Here is an 18,865-nt window from a genome sequence, read left to right on the forward strand (position 1 = left end):
CTGTCAAGGAATATCTGTCTTCTATTGCTGCATTACTTGATTCATTTACAGGCCAATGAGAACATGTAGGACTACATTAAGCCTACCAGTTGTGGTACCTAAGTGACTCCTGTGGACTGTAAGCCCCTATATGTCTAGAAAGTCCTTAGATGCCTGAGTGAAATGAAGATTAAGCCAGCTGCAGTTGGTAGATGCCTATGCTCCACTGAGGATATGGACAACAATTGGTTCAGTTCACTATGTGGACAGAGGAAGGACATGAAGCTCATGAAATAGGAAGTGGGAGCTTTGGTTTTCAAGTCCTTCTTTTTATAAAGGGCTTTGAATCCTTTGTTGCTATTTTATATAATTACTGCCAAAGTAGAGATGCAAGGACAGTCTCTGTTTGCTGTTAAAGCTGAATCACTGTGCGGGGGTGAAGGTAAGGGGCAATGGACACAAACTGAAACATCAGGAAACACCATTTTTAATGTGAGGAAGACTGAGCACTGGAACAGGTTTCCCACAGTGTTTGTGGAGTCTCCCCCTTTGGAAAAGCTGTCTGGACAAGGTCCTGGGCAACCAGCTGTAGGTGGTCTTGCTTGAGCAAGAATGGTGGACCAGACGACCACCAGGGTCCCTCCCAGCCTCAACAGTTATGTGATTCTGTGATGAATGTCATAGTCTGTGAGGTAATGGGGGTGTCAACCAGGTCCCTGCTTCTGAATCGTTTTGAGAAGAGAAATTTGTGGAAGGAGGGCATCCTGATGTCAGCTCAGTTCTGCTTGAACTGCTTAACCACTTTTTATTAATAAACCAAGGGATTACGCCAGTGCCTGATGAATGCACCACAACACAAACTCTCCTGGGGAGCCTTTGTTTCCCTGATCTAGGGAATGTCCTAGGAAAGTGGACATTCCTTGTGTCCTAGGAATGGGGGAGGGGTGGGGCAACCACAACTCCACCAAGCAACCTGTTCCAGTGCTTCGCTACCCTCACAGTAAAGAATTTCTTCCTAATATCTAATCTCAATCTACCCTCTTCAAGTTTTAAATGTGAAAGTAAACATGAGATGTGCTGCATATGGGACATGTTCTCAGTGAACCTCCTGTACAGTTGATCTCCATGCTGCAATGGTTATGTAGAGAGGAGATCGGGATATCATTCAGCATTTCCACACTGAATATTGGATGAATATTTAAAATTCTCTTAAATCTACCATAATTAAGTTTCCAGGCAGAAAATGCAGGCATGTGGAAGCAACATGGCCAGTGATAACTCCGTATTTTCAAGAACTCTGAGGAACAGTAAACATCCAGCATACTTTTCCTTTTGCTGCCTGGACCAGGCAAAAGCTGTGTGTAATGTATAGCCTGGGAAGTAAAGGTCCTCTGCCTTGGAGTAGGAATGCTGCCTGCTTGCTTGTGAACTGCTCTACGAGACCTTATTGATAGATGAGGTGCCAGTACAGACAGGGCATTGCTGGTTTTGCCAGCATGGTGATAAAAGTGTAGTTTCCCTTGGTTGCTGAGGCTAGATTTTCCAAGAGTTTCCGCATGATGTTCTGCGGAAATGTGCATGCATATGTATTGACTGTATTTGGGATTTGGGACTGAAAACACCCATTATCTTAAGTTAATTATTCTATTTAAAAGAGCCCAAAGAATGAATCTGTATATGAAGACATAATCCTCTCCACAGTTCTTTTAAAAATGTTAAATAAATTTACTTAAAGAAAAAGAACTCACATGTGCAATTCTAGCCTTGAAATTTAAGACATATTTTATTGTTTATTTTGTTTAGAGTTGAAAAGGAGAGTAGATGGTACTGGAAATTAAACTAAATTTAAATATTTTTGTAGAGGCCCAAGGTATTAACCACCCCCCCCGGCATATTTTAGAAAATTTTCTAAGTGCAGAAGAACAAAAATACATGAATACAATGAGAGAAATCCCAGATTAGCAAGGCACTCTTTCACAGGGCATTCAGGTAGACTCAGTCTTATTTACAGTTTGTTTTGAGAGATGCAAAAGACTTTTTCCACCAATGATTTAAATTTGTATGTATCTGTGCCAGTGTTAACACTGATGTGTCTTTACTATCTATGCTACACTAAAAAATCTGAATTTAGAAATAATTCCTAGCCTGTCTCACAAGTTGCAACTTAATGGGTTTCTGCTCTTTTCATATATAACAAGAAATACAAATAGCAATCCAAAATAATTTGATTTCTGAATTAAATACTTCTGCTGACTGACTTGTAGTGACCTTACCATCCTTATTCTAAACAAATACTTGAATAGATCCTGTCTAGTCTCAGAAAATAAATCCAGCTTTTTCGTGATGACTTTTGAAATGTGTTGATGAGGGATTCTCTCTGGTGAAGAAAGACAGATTTCATTGGGTTTTTTCTTTACATTCAGGGCTTTGCATAATTTAGCAAGAAAAGAAAATAATGAATGCACTCAGTGCTCATGCTAGCTGATGGCTGTTTCACGTCAAATGAAGAAATTCAAGTAGGAATGAGAAGCCCACAATTGTGAGTGAGTGTCCTAATTGCTGGAGAAGAGTAATCAGTTTTCTGCTCTTCTCCAGACTCATCAATCTTGGCTGCACTTTTGATTTTTGTATAATAGCACAGATGAACAACAGGGATGGATAAGCTTTGCTTCTTGTCATGAGCAGCCTGCAGCCTAATGTCTGGGACACTTTTTACAGGTGAGAAAAGGTAAACTGACATTTGAAAAAAGTGTCATCATCCCCTGCTTTTTAGAAGGTATTGTGTCTCTTGAATTACTATACAAAAGGCTGGAAAGAAATAAGACAGTGAACAACTTTTTTTTTTTTAATAGTAAATGCCATCCTTTTGCATAGGAAATACCTTAGTTTTGAATTCTAGAAGGAAGGTGGTTATGACTGCTGTATTCTTCATGGAGTTTATGCCTTAGAAGTGAGTTATACGTGCATAGAGTCTACCTGCCAGACTGGGTTTCTTGGAAAAGAAGCATAATTTAAAATTCCAATTATGTGTAAACATATGTTGAGCTGCTCAGCTGTGCCAAAATAGCAGCAATCTTGTGAGTGCTTAGAAGCTGATCACAGGAGGTTCACTGGTTTAGACGTGGGACTGTATCCAAAATGTCACTGGGAATGTAACTAATAAGTTTGGTCATTTACAGCAGGGTGAGGGAGGGTGGGTGGGGAGGGGATCTGTGGGAGATGACCTAGAGACCTTAGGGAGGCTTCTCACCACCCATTACACTGAGCGCATCAACTATGGCACACAAAAAGATACTGGGGAGAGCAGGCAGGACACCTCCAATTATTCCGGTCACAGGTGTTCAGGCAACTGAAACCCACCACTCGGGCTTTAGCATGGCTGATACCAATAATCTGTGTATTTTGTTCCTGGTTCCTAGCACAGCTCAATGTACCAAGTTATGCTATGTGTACAAAACCATGGATCTAGATTTGGCTCTTGGTCCTTGATCTTGTAAGTTATTTTCACAGCTTCTTAAAACAAATGGCTTAAAGCCCCTGATTTTAATCCGATTATTCCTATGTCTAAAATGATTCATGTTCTGAAGGCTTCCTACAACAAAACATAGTCCTAGTCTGACTTGTTCTTCCTCTTTCAATTTTTCTTTTAAGTATCCTAAATGATGGTTAACACTAGAACCAGGAATCCAGACACATTGACATCAAAAGCAATTGTAATATGGATGTGGCAACAAGGGTGGGGGGCAGAGTGGAAGGAAGAGGAGCACTTTGAAGATGTCATGATAACTCAGGCATGTTTAGATTCAGTAAGTAGGTGTGCCTTTTTCTGTATCCTGCTCATCTGCAAAGTAGGATGTTTGAAGAGAGGGAAAAATGAAATGTTATTTCCAGTAAAGGGGAGGAGACTTAACAATGGCAAAATTTTTATGAAAACACAAACAGTGGAGAGAACATTAGAATTTTTAGCCAGGGAATAACTGGCTATACAGTGTATGTATTTGAAATACAGAGGAAAATTGCTGCCTTTTCTGTTTTTCAAAGCACTGGTATTTATAATTTTTTTGTGATTGAATTTTATAAAACTGTTGCAATAAATATAAGGCTAGAATGAATATTTTCCCCTATTAGTTGGGTTTACTTGCCAGAAGCATGATTAAAACTATATGTAAATTCAATCTGTACTTGTAAATACAAAATTTGGTTAGTTATTTTTTAATTGGAGACTGATAGATCAGGACTATGGCCAACTCTTGAAATTTTGGCAGAGGTAACTCAAGGAACCCATATACTGAGGTGGCCTCTGGGGTATGACAGAACCAAACCCAGGGCACCAGACATTAAGTCTCCCCCAATATTTGCCTACCATGCCAGCACTCATAGTCCTAATAAACTGAGACTCAGACCACTCATGATGAAGATGCACCAACAAGGTTTTGATAAAGGCTCTACATTGTGTCTGTTAAGAGTAAGGGAGAAGCCATTTCCCAAGTGGATCTCAGCCTAAAAAGTGGCAGTGATGGTCAATAGGACACACCACTCAGAGACACAGTTTTAGCCATAGGGGAATGGCACATTGAAGGCCAGGAACTGTGATTTTGCACAATAACTAGGCCCATGTGTAACTGTGAAGAGCTTCTTCAGCTCTACTATTCTTCAAACCTTGCAAGCCTGCTGGCAAGATGAGAACAAACCAGAAGTCATTCCAATCACTGCTGGAGCAGTTGTGCATGTAGCTCCAGTAGTATGGATATCCAGTAGGTCTACAAGGAAGGAGTACAACTAGTTCAACACCACTTAGTAACTAGAGTAGTTTTTATTTTGCAGATGTTTCAGGGCATTAACCATACAAAAAAAAAAAAATACAAATTCTACTGTCTACTTTTTTTCCTTGAAAGTTGAAGATAAATCCAGATCATGAAGCTGCAACTTCAAAGTATTACCCTTGTCTGAAATGATCTTGAATACTGCCACTCATTTGGCCTAAAATCCATGTTTGAAATTATTATCAGAATCTTTCATTCTCACAGGTGAATTAATATTTAAATATTTAAGAGAAAATGAAACAGTGTTAATAAGAGACATTTAGAGAAAGTGTCAAAGTATCCCAGGTCTCTAGAGGTACATAAGGTATCTAAAATGTCAAAATAAATTTAAAATTCTTAGTTCAATTATTGCACATATATATATAAATGTGAATATAAATTTGTGTGTTGGAGGTTCCGTGACTTGAAAAGTACTCACTTTGATTGGTACTAGATCAACCTTTCCTAATTTTGCTCCAAGTATTGCAAATTTGAGCTTTTGAAGACAGATTCACTGACTTTCAGTGGTCTGTTTCCCTCCAGCTGTTTGTTACCACCTCTGTGCCATTTACTGCCCTATATCCAGCCAGTAAAGCAATTTGTGAGTACTCCCTTAACTCATTTCAGGGAAAATTAATTGGATTAATTTCTTTTGTTTAAGCAGTTTACCTGGTTTGCTCTGTCTGAAGTGGACTAGGAAACCCTAATATAAACTGTTCTTCTAGCAGAATTGTAGAAATGCTGAAATCTTTGGCAGTGACTTCTGCAGCAAGGCCTCACTCAAAGGAGCAGGGCAGGGCAATGATCTCCAGGGACAGCTCCTCAAAGCACAAGAAGATCATTCGGATATGCAGGAAACAGCAGGTGTGGCAGGCAGCCAACTTGGCTGAACAGGGAACTCCTGGCTGAGCTCAAACACAAAATAGAAATACACAGATAGGGGAAATGGGGATCAGCTAAGGAGGAGTATGGAAATTATTGCTGGAGCTTGAAGGGGTAAAGTTATGAAAACCCAAGCCTGGCTGGAGTTTAAACTGACTAGTGATAGGAAAGGCAGTTGGAGGGACTTCTAAGTACATTGGGAGCAAAAGGAAGACCAACAAAAAATACAGATCCACTGATGAATAGGATGGATGACTTGATGATGAAGGATATAGAAAAGATAGATTGACTCAATGACCTGGTTCTTACTGGCAAGGTCTCCTTTCCAGCTTCCATAATCTCTGTGGCAGAATCTGGGGGAAAGAAATGTTACCCCAGGTAGAGTGTGTTGGAATTAGAGACCACTTAAGCAAACTGGGACTGGACAGAATGCATCAAAGATTGCCAATGGAGCTGGTTTATGTCGTTGAGGTTCTCTTCATCATCATCTTTGAAAAGTGGTAGAGAGTGCAGGAGATTCGTGAAGATGTGAAAAAGACAAATGTCATGTACATCTTCAGAAAGTGCAAGGAAGAGGATCTGGAAGACTACAGGCCAGTCAGTCTCACTTCAGTCTGTGGGGAAGTTATAGAGCAAATCCTGCTGGAGACCATTTCCAGGTACATGGAGGAAAATAATGTGGTATGCCAAGGGCAAATCATGCCTAACGAGGAATACCTGTAGCGCCTTTAATTCCTTGAACCAAATATCATAGAATCATAGAATATATTGAGTTGGAAGGGACCCAATGGGATCATCAAGTTCAACTCCTGGCCTTGCACAGGACACCCCAAGAATCATACCATGTGCCTGAGAGTGTTGTCCAAGAAATTTACTATCTCTCAGAAAAGGTGGTAGTTATGCCAAACTGCATTAAGCCAATTAAGTTTTACAGTCAAAATGATTTCATCAAGCACATAGGGAAGGGAGAAAAACATTGGACACTGGAAAAGGGTGGGAGGTAAAAACTGCATTATTTTCCTTTAGTAACCACAGGGTATAAGTAGCTGAGGCCCATCACTATTTCTTGTACCTCTCACATGAAATCAACAGAAAATTCCATATTTGAATACATTTGGTCTCTGACATCTCTTACACTTAGGGTAAAACTTAGCTTGAGAAAAACTTTCTTCTCCTTTTTCAATTAATATACCTTGCTTTCAACTGATTTAGAGGTAGGTTTTCTCCCTTGGCCTTTAAGGTTAGTGAAAGATAATGGTTATTAGTAGTCTTTCTGTGGAAAGATCTTTGAATAAAGGTTTCACTGTTGTCTAGGAACAATAGAATTCCAAAATGTCTCTAAATCTCCTCTGGAATTGAAGACCAAGAAGATCCAAAGCAAGAACACTTCAGCTAACAGCACTTGGTTTCTATTCTCACCTGTCCCTCCAAGAAGTACAATATTCTGTAAGAACTTGAAAGATATCCTTGGAGTGCCCAATACAGGGGAATAACAGTTTTTAAGAACATGTACATCTGAGCTATTCCCTTTAAACTCTTTTTACTGCTAAAGTGTCATTTTATTGTTGGAGAATAGTAGACCCCCTGTGATATTCTAATACAGATCTCCAAAATAGTTAAAATGGATCTCAATTTGAGGGTGCCTCTTTTTCTCCACCGACTATAAAGCAAACCTAGTATGATTATGTAGGTATCTGTTCTGCAGTCATTTAGAGTTAGTGAGATTATTTCCACCTGGCACATCTGGCCTCTGGTCTGACCATGCTGATCTGCCATGAAACCGGTGTCATGGAAGGCTAATTGGAAAAACACTAGTGCCACACATCAAAAGAACAGTTGGGATTTGTAAGGCTTGATATTATATTTGCAGAGGTGCTACAGGAAGCATACGTGCTGGTAGCCTAGATATGTGGAGCCAAGAAAAAGAATGGAATGATACTCTGCCCTTTCCTGGGATCAGACGACAGAGTAAGTTGTAGCCTTCATATATGTGTCCAAACATGCACACTAAAGCTTCTACTTACCACAACCAAAGAGAAACCAACCCAAACACCATATGAGGGATTTTTCTTTTTATTTTTGTTGCTTCCTGTCATTGCCTCAAAGCAGGAATAATTATAAAAAAAGCTGCCACTTTTTTCTTGCAGAGGTGAAAACACATTTTAAGCATGTACAAACAGTATACATTATTAAAACGACCACCAAGGACTGCAACTAACTTTTAAAAGAAATGAATTTTTTTTCCATGTCTGACAGTGGTCTGGTGTATGCTGTTATGAAGATGTAGTTGTTGAATGCCATGAGAGTTTAATTCTTCAGTGTAAGCAAAACTTTTCTATATGTCTTTGTCTGCTTACATGATGGTGGTACTACTGTCTGGTGATGGGAATGCTTTCACTACTTTCTGTACAAAGCAATGGTAACCAGACCCTTCTGGGATTCTTTGCTCCTATTAAGTCTGTGCTGGTCCATTGCCGGATGGTCGAAGTGGCAGGATGCCTGAATCATCTGAGAGTGGCAGCCTTTTCTATTCAGTCTGCATCTCTAAGTTGTATGCACAGTACTGACTCTTATCATTCAATATGATACAAATATCCAGTTAGAAGAAATAATATGAGAAGAATGATGAATAACTAGGACCTACTTAGAAATATTTTACCAGATCTTGAAAAAGTGACAGTATTCCAAAGAAAAGAAGCAGTTTTAATGTAAGAGAAATCAGAGCAGAACAAACAATAAAAAAGAAGATATATTTATGAGTAAAATCAGGGATATATTTATGAGCGATAGCAGTGAACAGCATAGAAGCCAGCACATAAAGAAAATTAATGAAGATTAGGAATGGAAGTGGAAGCCTGTAACCATCTGGGTCAAAGAAAAAGTATTTTCTGAGTAGATCCAAACAAACCCAATACTAACAATAATAAAGGCAGGATGACCCTGATAGAATTGCAATGGCTGACACAGAAAAGGCATTCATAAGTGTTTCAGTTCTGTATTATGGACTGAGGAGAAAAAAGAATAATGTCTTCCTGTTGGGTGATGCTGATCTGATATCCTCCAATGGTACTAAGGATAGGTACAGGTGCAAGACATCACATGATCTTAAGTTAGAAGTTCCAATAATCTTGCAACCAAACCCTTGTGAAGTTTAATGCTGAGATCAGTGTAAAGAACCTCTGGTCTTGATTTTCAAGAAGCCTTGGAATTTCCAGATGACTGGAGAGAAGCTAATATTGTGCCATTATTTTAAAACAGAAAAAACCCCAGACCTGGATAATGCAGGGATAAAAGCCCAGACCTGGATTATGCAGGCTTGGCAGTCAGAGCACAGTATTAGGACAAATAATGGATCAATATACATACACTGATTAAAAATATTAAGAAATGTTAATATCATTATTTTGGTCAATAAAATTGAGAGAAATTTATCTTGGCAAAGTTACGGAATATTTTGAATGAAGATCCAAATTTGTTTGGAGAACTGAGGAACTTCTGGTAGAGGTTTGACTTGGTACTGTATGAGATCTTCATGAATACACTACAGAAAAGCAGGTCAATGTAGCACACATTACATTGATGCAAAACTGTTTATTTCCATATGTAATTGTAAAAAGAGAGGGTTTCTGTGTCTTTTTTGATTAACTGTGTTTTCCGTGAGATGCCAGAGGGACTATTTTTTTGCTCTATGTCATTGAGCATTTTTACCAATGATTGGGCAAAAGGACATAACATTCTGACAAAATTTGGTGATGACACATAGGTAACAGAAGTGAAAAAATTAAGAAGAGATGGATTAACAACAAAGAGTATCCAGGGACACTGTGTAAGCAAGAATAGAAAAAAAATTGTCTGTATGGCCAAATAGAGGGTCTAACATATAGGAACAGAAATGTAAGCCATATGAACACAAATGAGGACTTTTCTGTGAAGCATAGATTCTGAAGAGGACATGTCATAACACTTTATTGGGATCATATGGACAAAAAAAAAAGGCAAATACTATCCTTAGGTATAACCATTGGACAGAAGTGGAAGGTGAAGTCATTGCTGCCTTTGGCAGAGAAGCAATTGCTACTTGGAATAGAGCATCCAGTTCTAGTGCTCAGAATTCATGATGGATGTGAATAATTTGGAGAAGGGTCAAAGAAAAGCCATGGGAATATTAAGGACCTGGAAAGTCTCCAGCAGTGCAATCTACTTAGCTTATCAACGTGATGACTTAAGGATAACTGGTCATGGTACACAAAACAGGACAAACAGCAAAGATCTGTTCAGTCCAGCAGCCAGAGGTCTGACAGGCTTCTCTGTCAAAAAGGTGAAGCTAAAAATTCAAACAAAAATAAAGGCACTTTTTTTCTTAGCAATCCATTACATTAGTGGATATATTCACCTTATTCTTAGGCTATATTTTTAGGCTTCACCTAAGAAGTGCAGAATCACTGGCAGTTTTTAAATCTAGATTGGGTGTTTCTCTAAAGACAAGTTTTAATTTTCAGTGGGACTACTTATCCTGAAGCAGAAATAACCCTGTGAGATTTTGTAGACTGTCATTGGTGGGATCAGACTGCATATTTGAGCCCTTCTGCCCTTTTTCTACACTATAGGTATGCCCATTCTTCAGTGTGCTCTGAGAGAGCTGGTATCTGTATTTATATAGCATGACACGGGGATGATGCTACCTTAGATCTGATAAGCAGCACAGCAGCATTATTCTGGTGATGAGCTCAGGCTAATTAACCATGTCATGCACAAGGGCCAGTCAATCATCTGTGGTAACATGACTATGCTGCTTCCCCTTGTGGAGCTAACTCTACACCTCTACACAATCCAGAGTTGTGCAGCTGTTTGATGTATGCATGGTTCAATATAGACCCTAAGCAAGTTTGTTTTCATGTACTAAAAAAATGGTTGCAATAAAGTGCTTCTCTCTTTAATGAAAGTAAAGTCATTACTGTAACTTCTGGCATTTTAAACTGTTTTATGTATTCTAACACTGGTGATAGCTCAGACATTACAGGGTGTCTGGTTCTCTTAGCATATTAGCCACACTATGACACACTATTCCTGGTTTTCTTAGCTGTTTTTTGGCTCTGATGTTCCTACTTGTATCGTTTAATGAGAAACATTGAACAGAGGATTTATTGTGACATTATTTATATTGAGAAGAGGAAATAGATGATGAGGAAGTGAATAACTCTTCTGTGAAAAACTATGAAATGACAAAAATCTAATGGGCTCATTTTCAGAGTTTGTAATTGTTTATCATATCAGTCAGTAGGTGAGTCATTGTACCAGAACCTCTCTTACTTTTTATTTACTCCAAATAAATATTTGCAACATTCAAGTAATTATTTACATTACTGGGTCTCATCCCTGGAATTTTCCAGAGAGATTCTCTGATTCCATGATACCTGTGTGGGCTAGGGATGTATATTATATACTCTGCCTTACGCGAGGGTTCTCCTACATGTTTTAGTCACTTGGAACTTTACAACATCTTTCTAAAAAGGTTTCCCCAAATAAACAACCCCAATACACAAATATGTGATGAAAACTTAGAATTAAAATTACAGCTTTCTCACTAAATGAAAATATAGAAACACTAATAATCTGAAAAATATATAGAAATCAAACAAAAAAAATAGAGAGATGAGAAGGCTGAGAATAGCTATAAAAATGGTGAACACATATGTAGATTAAATCGAGATAGGCTAACTGTATGAAAAGTTTAGATGCCTCCTGAATCATTCTTCCTAAAGTGCTTCTGATCTTATCTACAGCAATTTGGTTCAGAGCAGTAGAATGGGTTTGTAAATAAACCCCTCAATTTTCTTCACTTGCTGGGATTTGGTTTGGTTCTTATACCAGTTTCAATGGTTTCAAAGTAGATCAGCTTCGGAAGAAACAAAATCTATCTCCATTTGAATTGTCCTTCAACATCTGTGTGAGCCCATGGCAGATTAGATCTGCCCAGTGCAGATCTAATAGACATGCGGCAGTACAAGGCCACTGAGAAATTCTGTGTCATTCCAGTTTGGGTTTTGTGCTATATTAAGGGTCATGTGCCATGACTGCAAAGGCTGCTGTGCCTTTTAAAACCTGAGGACCAGGAGCTGTATGATCTACATAGTAGCTAGCTGCATCAGAAACTGTTCCCTCTGCCTTCGTCTTTGTTCAAGAAAGTATTTCTGTTACAGTTTCACCGAGTGAGCTGCCAATGTGGCAGCCCTGAGAATAGATTTTAAAGCTCCATTCTCTTCCCTGAGCACAGCTCCATTGAATACTATTCTGTTCAGCATTGCCAATCCTATCCCTTGCACACAAACAAGAAACCATTTCTTCAGGCCCAGAATGTTGAATTGACTGTGCTCAAAGCAGTAGCCATGACAAGGACACCAATTCTGCTTGTCTTCTGCTTCAGAGAAAGGGAGATCCCAGAGGGTAGGTCTTTAAAAGAGGCCCCTGCAGACATAGGATTAAGTTTCCATTCCTCCCCTATCATGTTTCACAATCCATGTTGTCCAAACTCAGAGTGGGAAGGTAGTTTTGGCAGAAGGCAGCGCAGAATCACTTGGATACAGCAAGAACATGAACAGAAAGAGGGGTCTGTTCGAGAGTGTCTGTACATGCAATGGTAGTTTGGACAATGATGTGTTTGATTTACATGAGACAGGAATAAGGACTGACTAGCTTAGAGGTTGCACTTTGACTTTTCCTTGACTTTGTCATATATGATGTCCTCGTGAACACCATGGAGAAAATTTATCTAAAAAGTAATCACTCTAATATTGTCCTAAATTCATAATTTTTTAAAACCATCCTTAAACAGGAGCTATCTCTCTCACATTGGTAGATTATTTCAAGCAAGACCTTACATTTCAAGTAAGAATCATTTGTGCATGTCGTTCTGTTCAGTACTTTTGCAATTGACTTGGAATGGTTATACACAGTGTACACTTAATGAATTGCATATGAAATAGAATATGGAAGCACTATGGGAGATGTATTAGAGTATTAGAATTCAAAACTGCCTTGATGAATCAAAGACCACTAAGGTGGCCTGCAGCCATCAGTGTGAAACTAGGTAAAGGCTAGTAGTGTATGCTGCTACAAGCAGCAAAGGTCGGTGGTGGTAATGGGCCAATATCTAAAGATAATTTAGTGTTTTTCTCATTGTAAAAAGAGAAAAATCTCATTCTGGGACGTACTGAGAGTCATATGTATGACAAATACTTTGTAGAGTTCCAGTGTGAGATAACTTTGATTTTAACATCTTTCAAATATTGTGCAGTAGATTTTGGTGTGTATTGTGTGTCTATTACAGCAAAATGTCACGATCTTAAGTACTTACACTGCAGTTGTGGCTGTAAATCTATAATCCTGTATTACATAGAAGTCTGGTGTAATTTTTAATGTGGTATATGTTTTAAAGAGTAATATAAAAGCACATTGATAAAAATTAGGTAAAGGAACTGACAAGTCTTTTTAAGCAAGGAGCCTTGAAGAGAAAATTCCTAATCGAAGTGGACAATGTGTTCCCTCCTCCTGCTTAACTGCTATTAAGGAATGCATCTGCTTATCTTCATTAACTGTACTTGACATCTGTATATATATATGATGTGTGTTTCACAATTTCCTTCCCAGTTTACAAGAAGCACAACAAAGTCAAAGGTTTCTGAGCAACAGAATTACTGCTTCAACATCACTTGAAATGCATACAATTGTTTATGGGACAAAATGGAGGAAAGTGTATACAGTAGCTCTAGTGTCACCTTACAAATAAGATATTCCTTTGCTTCTTACCCTCCAAAAGAAGCAGTAATTCATCTTATTTAATCCGGTTATAGAAAAAAATATTCAGAAGAACAAATTCTTGAGAGATCAGGGCTTCATATTGGCTATACAATGAGTTAATGCAATGAGAGGCCCAGTCGTAACTTAATCCCTCTTGAAAGATATAAAGCGGTAGACAAACCTACAGAAAGAAGACATGCAGATTTTGAATATTTATTTAAAACTAAAAGTAAACATACCTACCTAGTATTATTAGCACTATATCTGATATGCATTTGCCCACAATAAACTAAACCAAACTAAACTAAACTGAACTAAACTAAACTATTTTCTAAGAAAGCTCAACACATCTTTACCTGGCAAACTTCCATTTATTTCAGCTGTCCAGCTATCTCACAAGGAAGTCAGTTTTGGTGCATTTTAAGAGAAGCTTTCCAAAATATCTACTGAATCTTGTAGTTACAAGTACATCTTTTCTTGCTCAATGCTGCATATGAAAAATCAGGTTTTTATCTATAATCTCACAGTATATTTTTAATGATTAATTAAAGAAAAGTGATTAATGAAAAAAACTTGACCAACACTGAAATAGGAATATGGAAGGGAAAAAATGGAAACTTTTTTTCTGTTGCAGTAACCTGTCTGTCTGATCTCATGTCTATTCTCTGACAGTGGCAGTGTTTTTAGGTCCAGATGAGACTTACACACTTGATAGAATAGACTACATTTGAATCACTGAATAGCTGAAGTTGGCAGTGACCTTTGGAGATCATGTACTCCAACATCTCACTCCAAGCAGGGTCACTTACAGAGGAGGTTGCACAGGGCTGTGCTCTGCCAGGTTTTCAGTATCTCAAAGGATGAAGGCTCTACAGCCTCTCTGAGAAACCTGTTCCCGTTTCCACTACAGAATGTTTTTCTTACAAGTAAATTTTTCTGTGTTTCAATCTTTACTTACTGCCTCTTATCTGTTCACTAGGGATCACTGAGAGGTGTCTGGCTTTGTTTTCTTTACTCCCCTGCCAGGTACTTATACGCATCAATGAGATCCTCCCCCAGCCTTCTTTTCTCCAGGGTAAGGAGTCCCAGATATCTCAACTGCTCCTGATCTGTCAAATCCTCCTGAAGTGCATTTAAGTAATGAAATACCTTAAAATAAATCTTACCAGTTCTTTGTTGATTCTTTCAAACAAATGCAATCAAATGTATTGGAGAAGTATTGGAGAGGGACTTTTTACAAGGACATGTAAAAGGACGGGGGGAATGGCTTTAAATTGAAAGGGCAGGTTTAGGTTAGATGTTAGGAAGAAATTCTTTATGGTGAGGGTGGTGAGACACTGGAACAGGTTCTGAGAGAAGCTGTGGATGTCCCATCCCTGAAGCGATCAAGGGCAGGTTGGATGGGGCTTTGAGAAACCTGGTCTAGTAGAAGGTGTTCCTGCCTATGGTTCCTTCCAACCCAAATCAATCTATGAAATTTCTGAATATAAGCAAACAACTCCCCTTTTTTTTTTAATACAGCCAATAAATTATGATGAACTTCCTATACTTGTACAGTCAAATGGTTCAAGCACTTAGCCTTGCCTTTGTAAGTAGTTACACATCACTTAGGAGCCACCTGCATGACAAGAGATCGACACTAGCTCATTCTACCCAAGATCTTAGTCTGCTTTGCTCTGGAAGCAGTTAAACTACTTTAGCCTGAGCTTGGAGCACACGGATCTCTGCAGCTCGTGGCTTTCTGCACTCAACCTTGTAGACATCCTTAATGTTTATTCAAATAATTGAGCACTATTTAATGAATTCCAGATTATAATAAATCTTTCTAACTATACAACTAAAGATTTAAAAGCCTTTTAAAACATGTTTATAAAACTCAACAAAGTCAGTTAAAAAGGGGTGATTTAGATCCACTTAACATTGAGTTGACATATGCTTAAAGAAACTCTGAGTGTTAAGAATACTGATTTTACATATAAATTCTGCTTTTCATCCTGAAACACTCCCAAATACTCTAAACTGACAATGGATTTGGAAGGCTCTCATTTTCTAGTATTGAAATGCACTCTCCTCCAGTGCAAGACACAGCAGATGTCTCCCTGCAAAGTGTGAAACTGCAGAACAGGGCATTATGCTCTGCTAACTCATGCATTGACAGGAAGAGAGAAGAACAGAGGAAACAGATTTTAATTTGTAATTATTTAATTTGGAATTTGGCCAAGACCCCATAGTTGGCAATCCTGTTCTTGTGTAGGAGTGCCATGAAATGTGATTCTGCTGTGGGTTATGCAACTCGTTGGGAAGACTGGAGTAATCATGGTCAGACCTTGAACAGTTGGAAAATTTGGTTACTTCTATGAAAGCTGTAAGTTCTTCAGTTCAGGCAAAAGCACAGAAGTCTCAGTAAATTACAGGTACTCAAAATTTCTGGTATTTTTACTCTCAACTATACCTTCTCTAGTTTTTTCTTCTGCATCTTCTCTGTTGTGACCAATATTTTTGCTTATGTAATATATGTATATTTGTGTATGTACATACACACAGAGATAAAAATGCATTATGCATAAATATGTTTATAAATACAGTAAATTAAAGGCATTTGACTTGTATACTAAGTATTACAATATCAATTTATTCTGCCAACTAAAAATAATTTGATTTCTTTCATAAACTGAGTATATATGTAAACAAATATTAAATGACCTCACCTATATGTGACACATAGATCTTCCTATGAAGACATTTGTTAGTGAAACTGACAAACTAAAGTACGAACACTTCTATAAAGATCAAATGCTTCTAAGATACTTAATAATGAGTTGCAAATATTAAGGAGCTTGCCATATTCTTTGTCTGTTTGTTCTTCGTGAAATTAATGCTCTGCTTCAAACACCTCCAAAGGTTATGAAGATACTTCCTGTTGAACTAACTACTAAAATGATCTTGTTAAATTTGTTTGACCAAATTTCAGTCTGTTTCCATCTCCTAGGAAAATATGAAGTTCTAAATGTTTTTTGAAAATAATATTTTTCTGTTGTCATAAAATGGCCAGGAAAGTTACAAAACTTAATTCTATGAAGAATTCTAAATTATAAATTCTTAAAATGACAAAATTATGAAATTATTTCATAAACAATTCTCTTTGGAACTTATTAATACCAGTTAATAAAAGTTTAGACATATTTTCATTACAATTTATAATATAGCCATTCAGTGTGAGTACTACATGATTTGTCAGTATTTCAAATTTTTATATCCACTTCAGAAAACAATAAAAATATTTCTGTCAGTGCACAATTGTCTTTATTATTAATGCTAATGAACATAATTTAAAAATGCAATAGACTAGTCCAATAGTTAGGCAGACATTCATAGTTTGCATGTGTGATATACATAGTTTACATTACTCATATTCTGGCATGAATTAATGTAAAATTGTTTACAAGTATAATAAAAACTCCTTAAAATCAAACATCAAAATTATAGAACACACTAAAAGTGGCATGTTTAGATTTTTTTAAGAAGTCAGAGGACTACGTTTTGTTCAGATTCATATGGTTTTTTAAAAAATTCTTGATTTCATTGTAAACTTTTTCAGATAAAACTAATGAAAAACATTCTGTATACTACACATTTTATATTACATAAAAAAAGGAAAGAAGAAAAATCCAGTTTGCCCCTGAATTCTGCCATCTCGCAGCTCAAACTAAAACTTACCAAATCCTCCAGTTTTGGTTTTGTCAGCTTGGTATGTTTCTTTCCTGCCCCTGCAAAGGCTGAGCATGTGTTGGGAAAATGTGAGCATCTTGGAGATTTATCATTAACCTTTTTCCTGATAGCTTCAAATGAGACCCATTGTCTGACTCCCTGGGTTTCACCATTGATCTGTTTCTTCAGGGTAAACAGACTTATGAATGACTCACACACACTGGGAAATGAAGGTCATGAAAAGGTAAAATGGCAACAAATGCTTCCCCCATCCCGCTCACCCAAGAGCAAAACTAGTAGAAGCGATTTCTGAAGGATGTGGTTTGTGAAGAAAGTACGGTTACCCTAATTTTTTATCAGTGTTTCAGGTTTTACTGGGTTTCAGGATTTGACTCTCACTTTTTTCCAGGGCACTGCTCTAGGGTGACTATAGAGGATGAGAAGTTTTATGGCAATACTGAAGTCATAGCTGTAGATATCCACTGATGGGTATCATCTAAATATTGATGTCTTTTCCATATTACTGTTTGGAAAATTTTGATGCAGGCCTTACATGCCACAACATTCATAGCCTTGTGCTGAGGTGTATGACCTGACTACTTGCCACATCATACTTGAAAATTCCTATCAGATACTACCTCCCACAATCAGGACATCCTCGGATTGTCACAAAGATTTCATGGAGGCTTAGGATACTGATTACTAAGGTAAAATATTAATTTCTGAAGGTTTTACTTTTTATTATAGTAGATTTTTCTTGCTGATAGTTTTATTTTTCAAGAGAATGAAAGAGGACTGGGTGGGGGCTGTGCCCTTTCACAGGGAAGGGTGATCTTTGGGACCTCCTTCACAGATAAATGAGAGTACACTAAAAAAACTGACAAGACCAAACAGATGTCAGGGTTTTATTTAATGTTTTTAAGCTAGCAATTGCAAGCCAGTAAATCATGTGACTACTGCTGTTATATAACACAGTACTCTTACCACTGCTGACTGAGAAGAAAAATGACCAGCAGAACATATAAGGCTAATTTTGAGTCCTTCTGTCTCCCTTGGTCTTCTAATGTGTTCAGCAACTTGGCTTAGAAATTTAAACAGAGGTGCACAGCACATACATGGAGAACTCTCAGGCCTTCTTGAGCAGACTACAAGAACCCAGTGGTCAGAGCAGCAGGCTGCAGAAGAGTGCAGTAAAAAGAGAACCACTCTATGGACCAGACTCAGCCACAGGTTGCCAGTTGGACCATCCTGCTCCACCAACACCAGAGTGCCAAATCTGCCCTTCTCAGGAGGGGTCAGAGCAAGCCAGTGTTCGAAGAACCTAAGCTACACGTATATGCATGTTGCTGGAAAAGTTGTAGTGTGTTTAGGAAACTGTCAACAAGCTGCAGTTAATCTCCCCAGTGACAAGACCGCAGTAGATAAAAAGTTAGCTGGGCTGTGAAGACTATGGCCTACCTGTAGAAGGCTGTAGGATCTTCAAAGGAATATGCAAAAAATGCTTCTTCATAGTGAGTGGTTGGTGAAGACCTTGGACCATAGGACAGGATAAAGGGAAAGGAAGTGAAGAGGCCAGGAGAGATATTAAGTAGAACATTTACTTGCAAGGGATCTCCTCTCTACAGGTGTTTCTGTTCCAAACACAGGGAAACTTGAAACTACGTGCTAAAGGTGCTGGGACCATAAAAAAAGACAAA

At 38.0% G+C, this 18,865-nt stretch overlaps 1 protein-coding gene across 1 annotated transcript in view; it reads left to right on the top strand.

The window, feature by feature from the left end:
• The window catches only part of SLAIN1 (SLAIN motif family member 1), a 96,821-nt gene extending 92,731 nt beyond the window's left edge, over window positions 1-4,090 (top strand). The window contains exon 8 of the mRNA XM_027674594.1: window positions 3,631-4,090. Within this exon, the coding sequence (XP_027530395.1) occupies window positions 3,631-3,649 (19 nt within the window). The 3' untranslated portion in view covers window positions 3,650-4,090. The remainder of the gene's footprint in view (window positions 1-3,630) is intronic.
• Window positions 4,091-18,865: the final 14,775 nt, after the last annotated feature.

This window comes from Neopelma chrysocephalum, unplaced genomic scaffold, assembly GCF_003984885.1.
Source record: "Neopelma chrysocephalum unplaced genomic scaffold, ASM398488v2 Primary Assembly neopelma1_25, whole genome shotgun sequence".
NCBI lineage: Eukaryota > Metazoa > Chordata > Aves > Passeriformes > Pipridae > Neopelma > Neopelma chrysocephalum.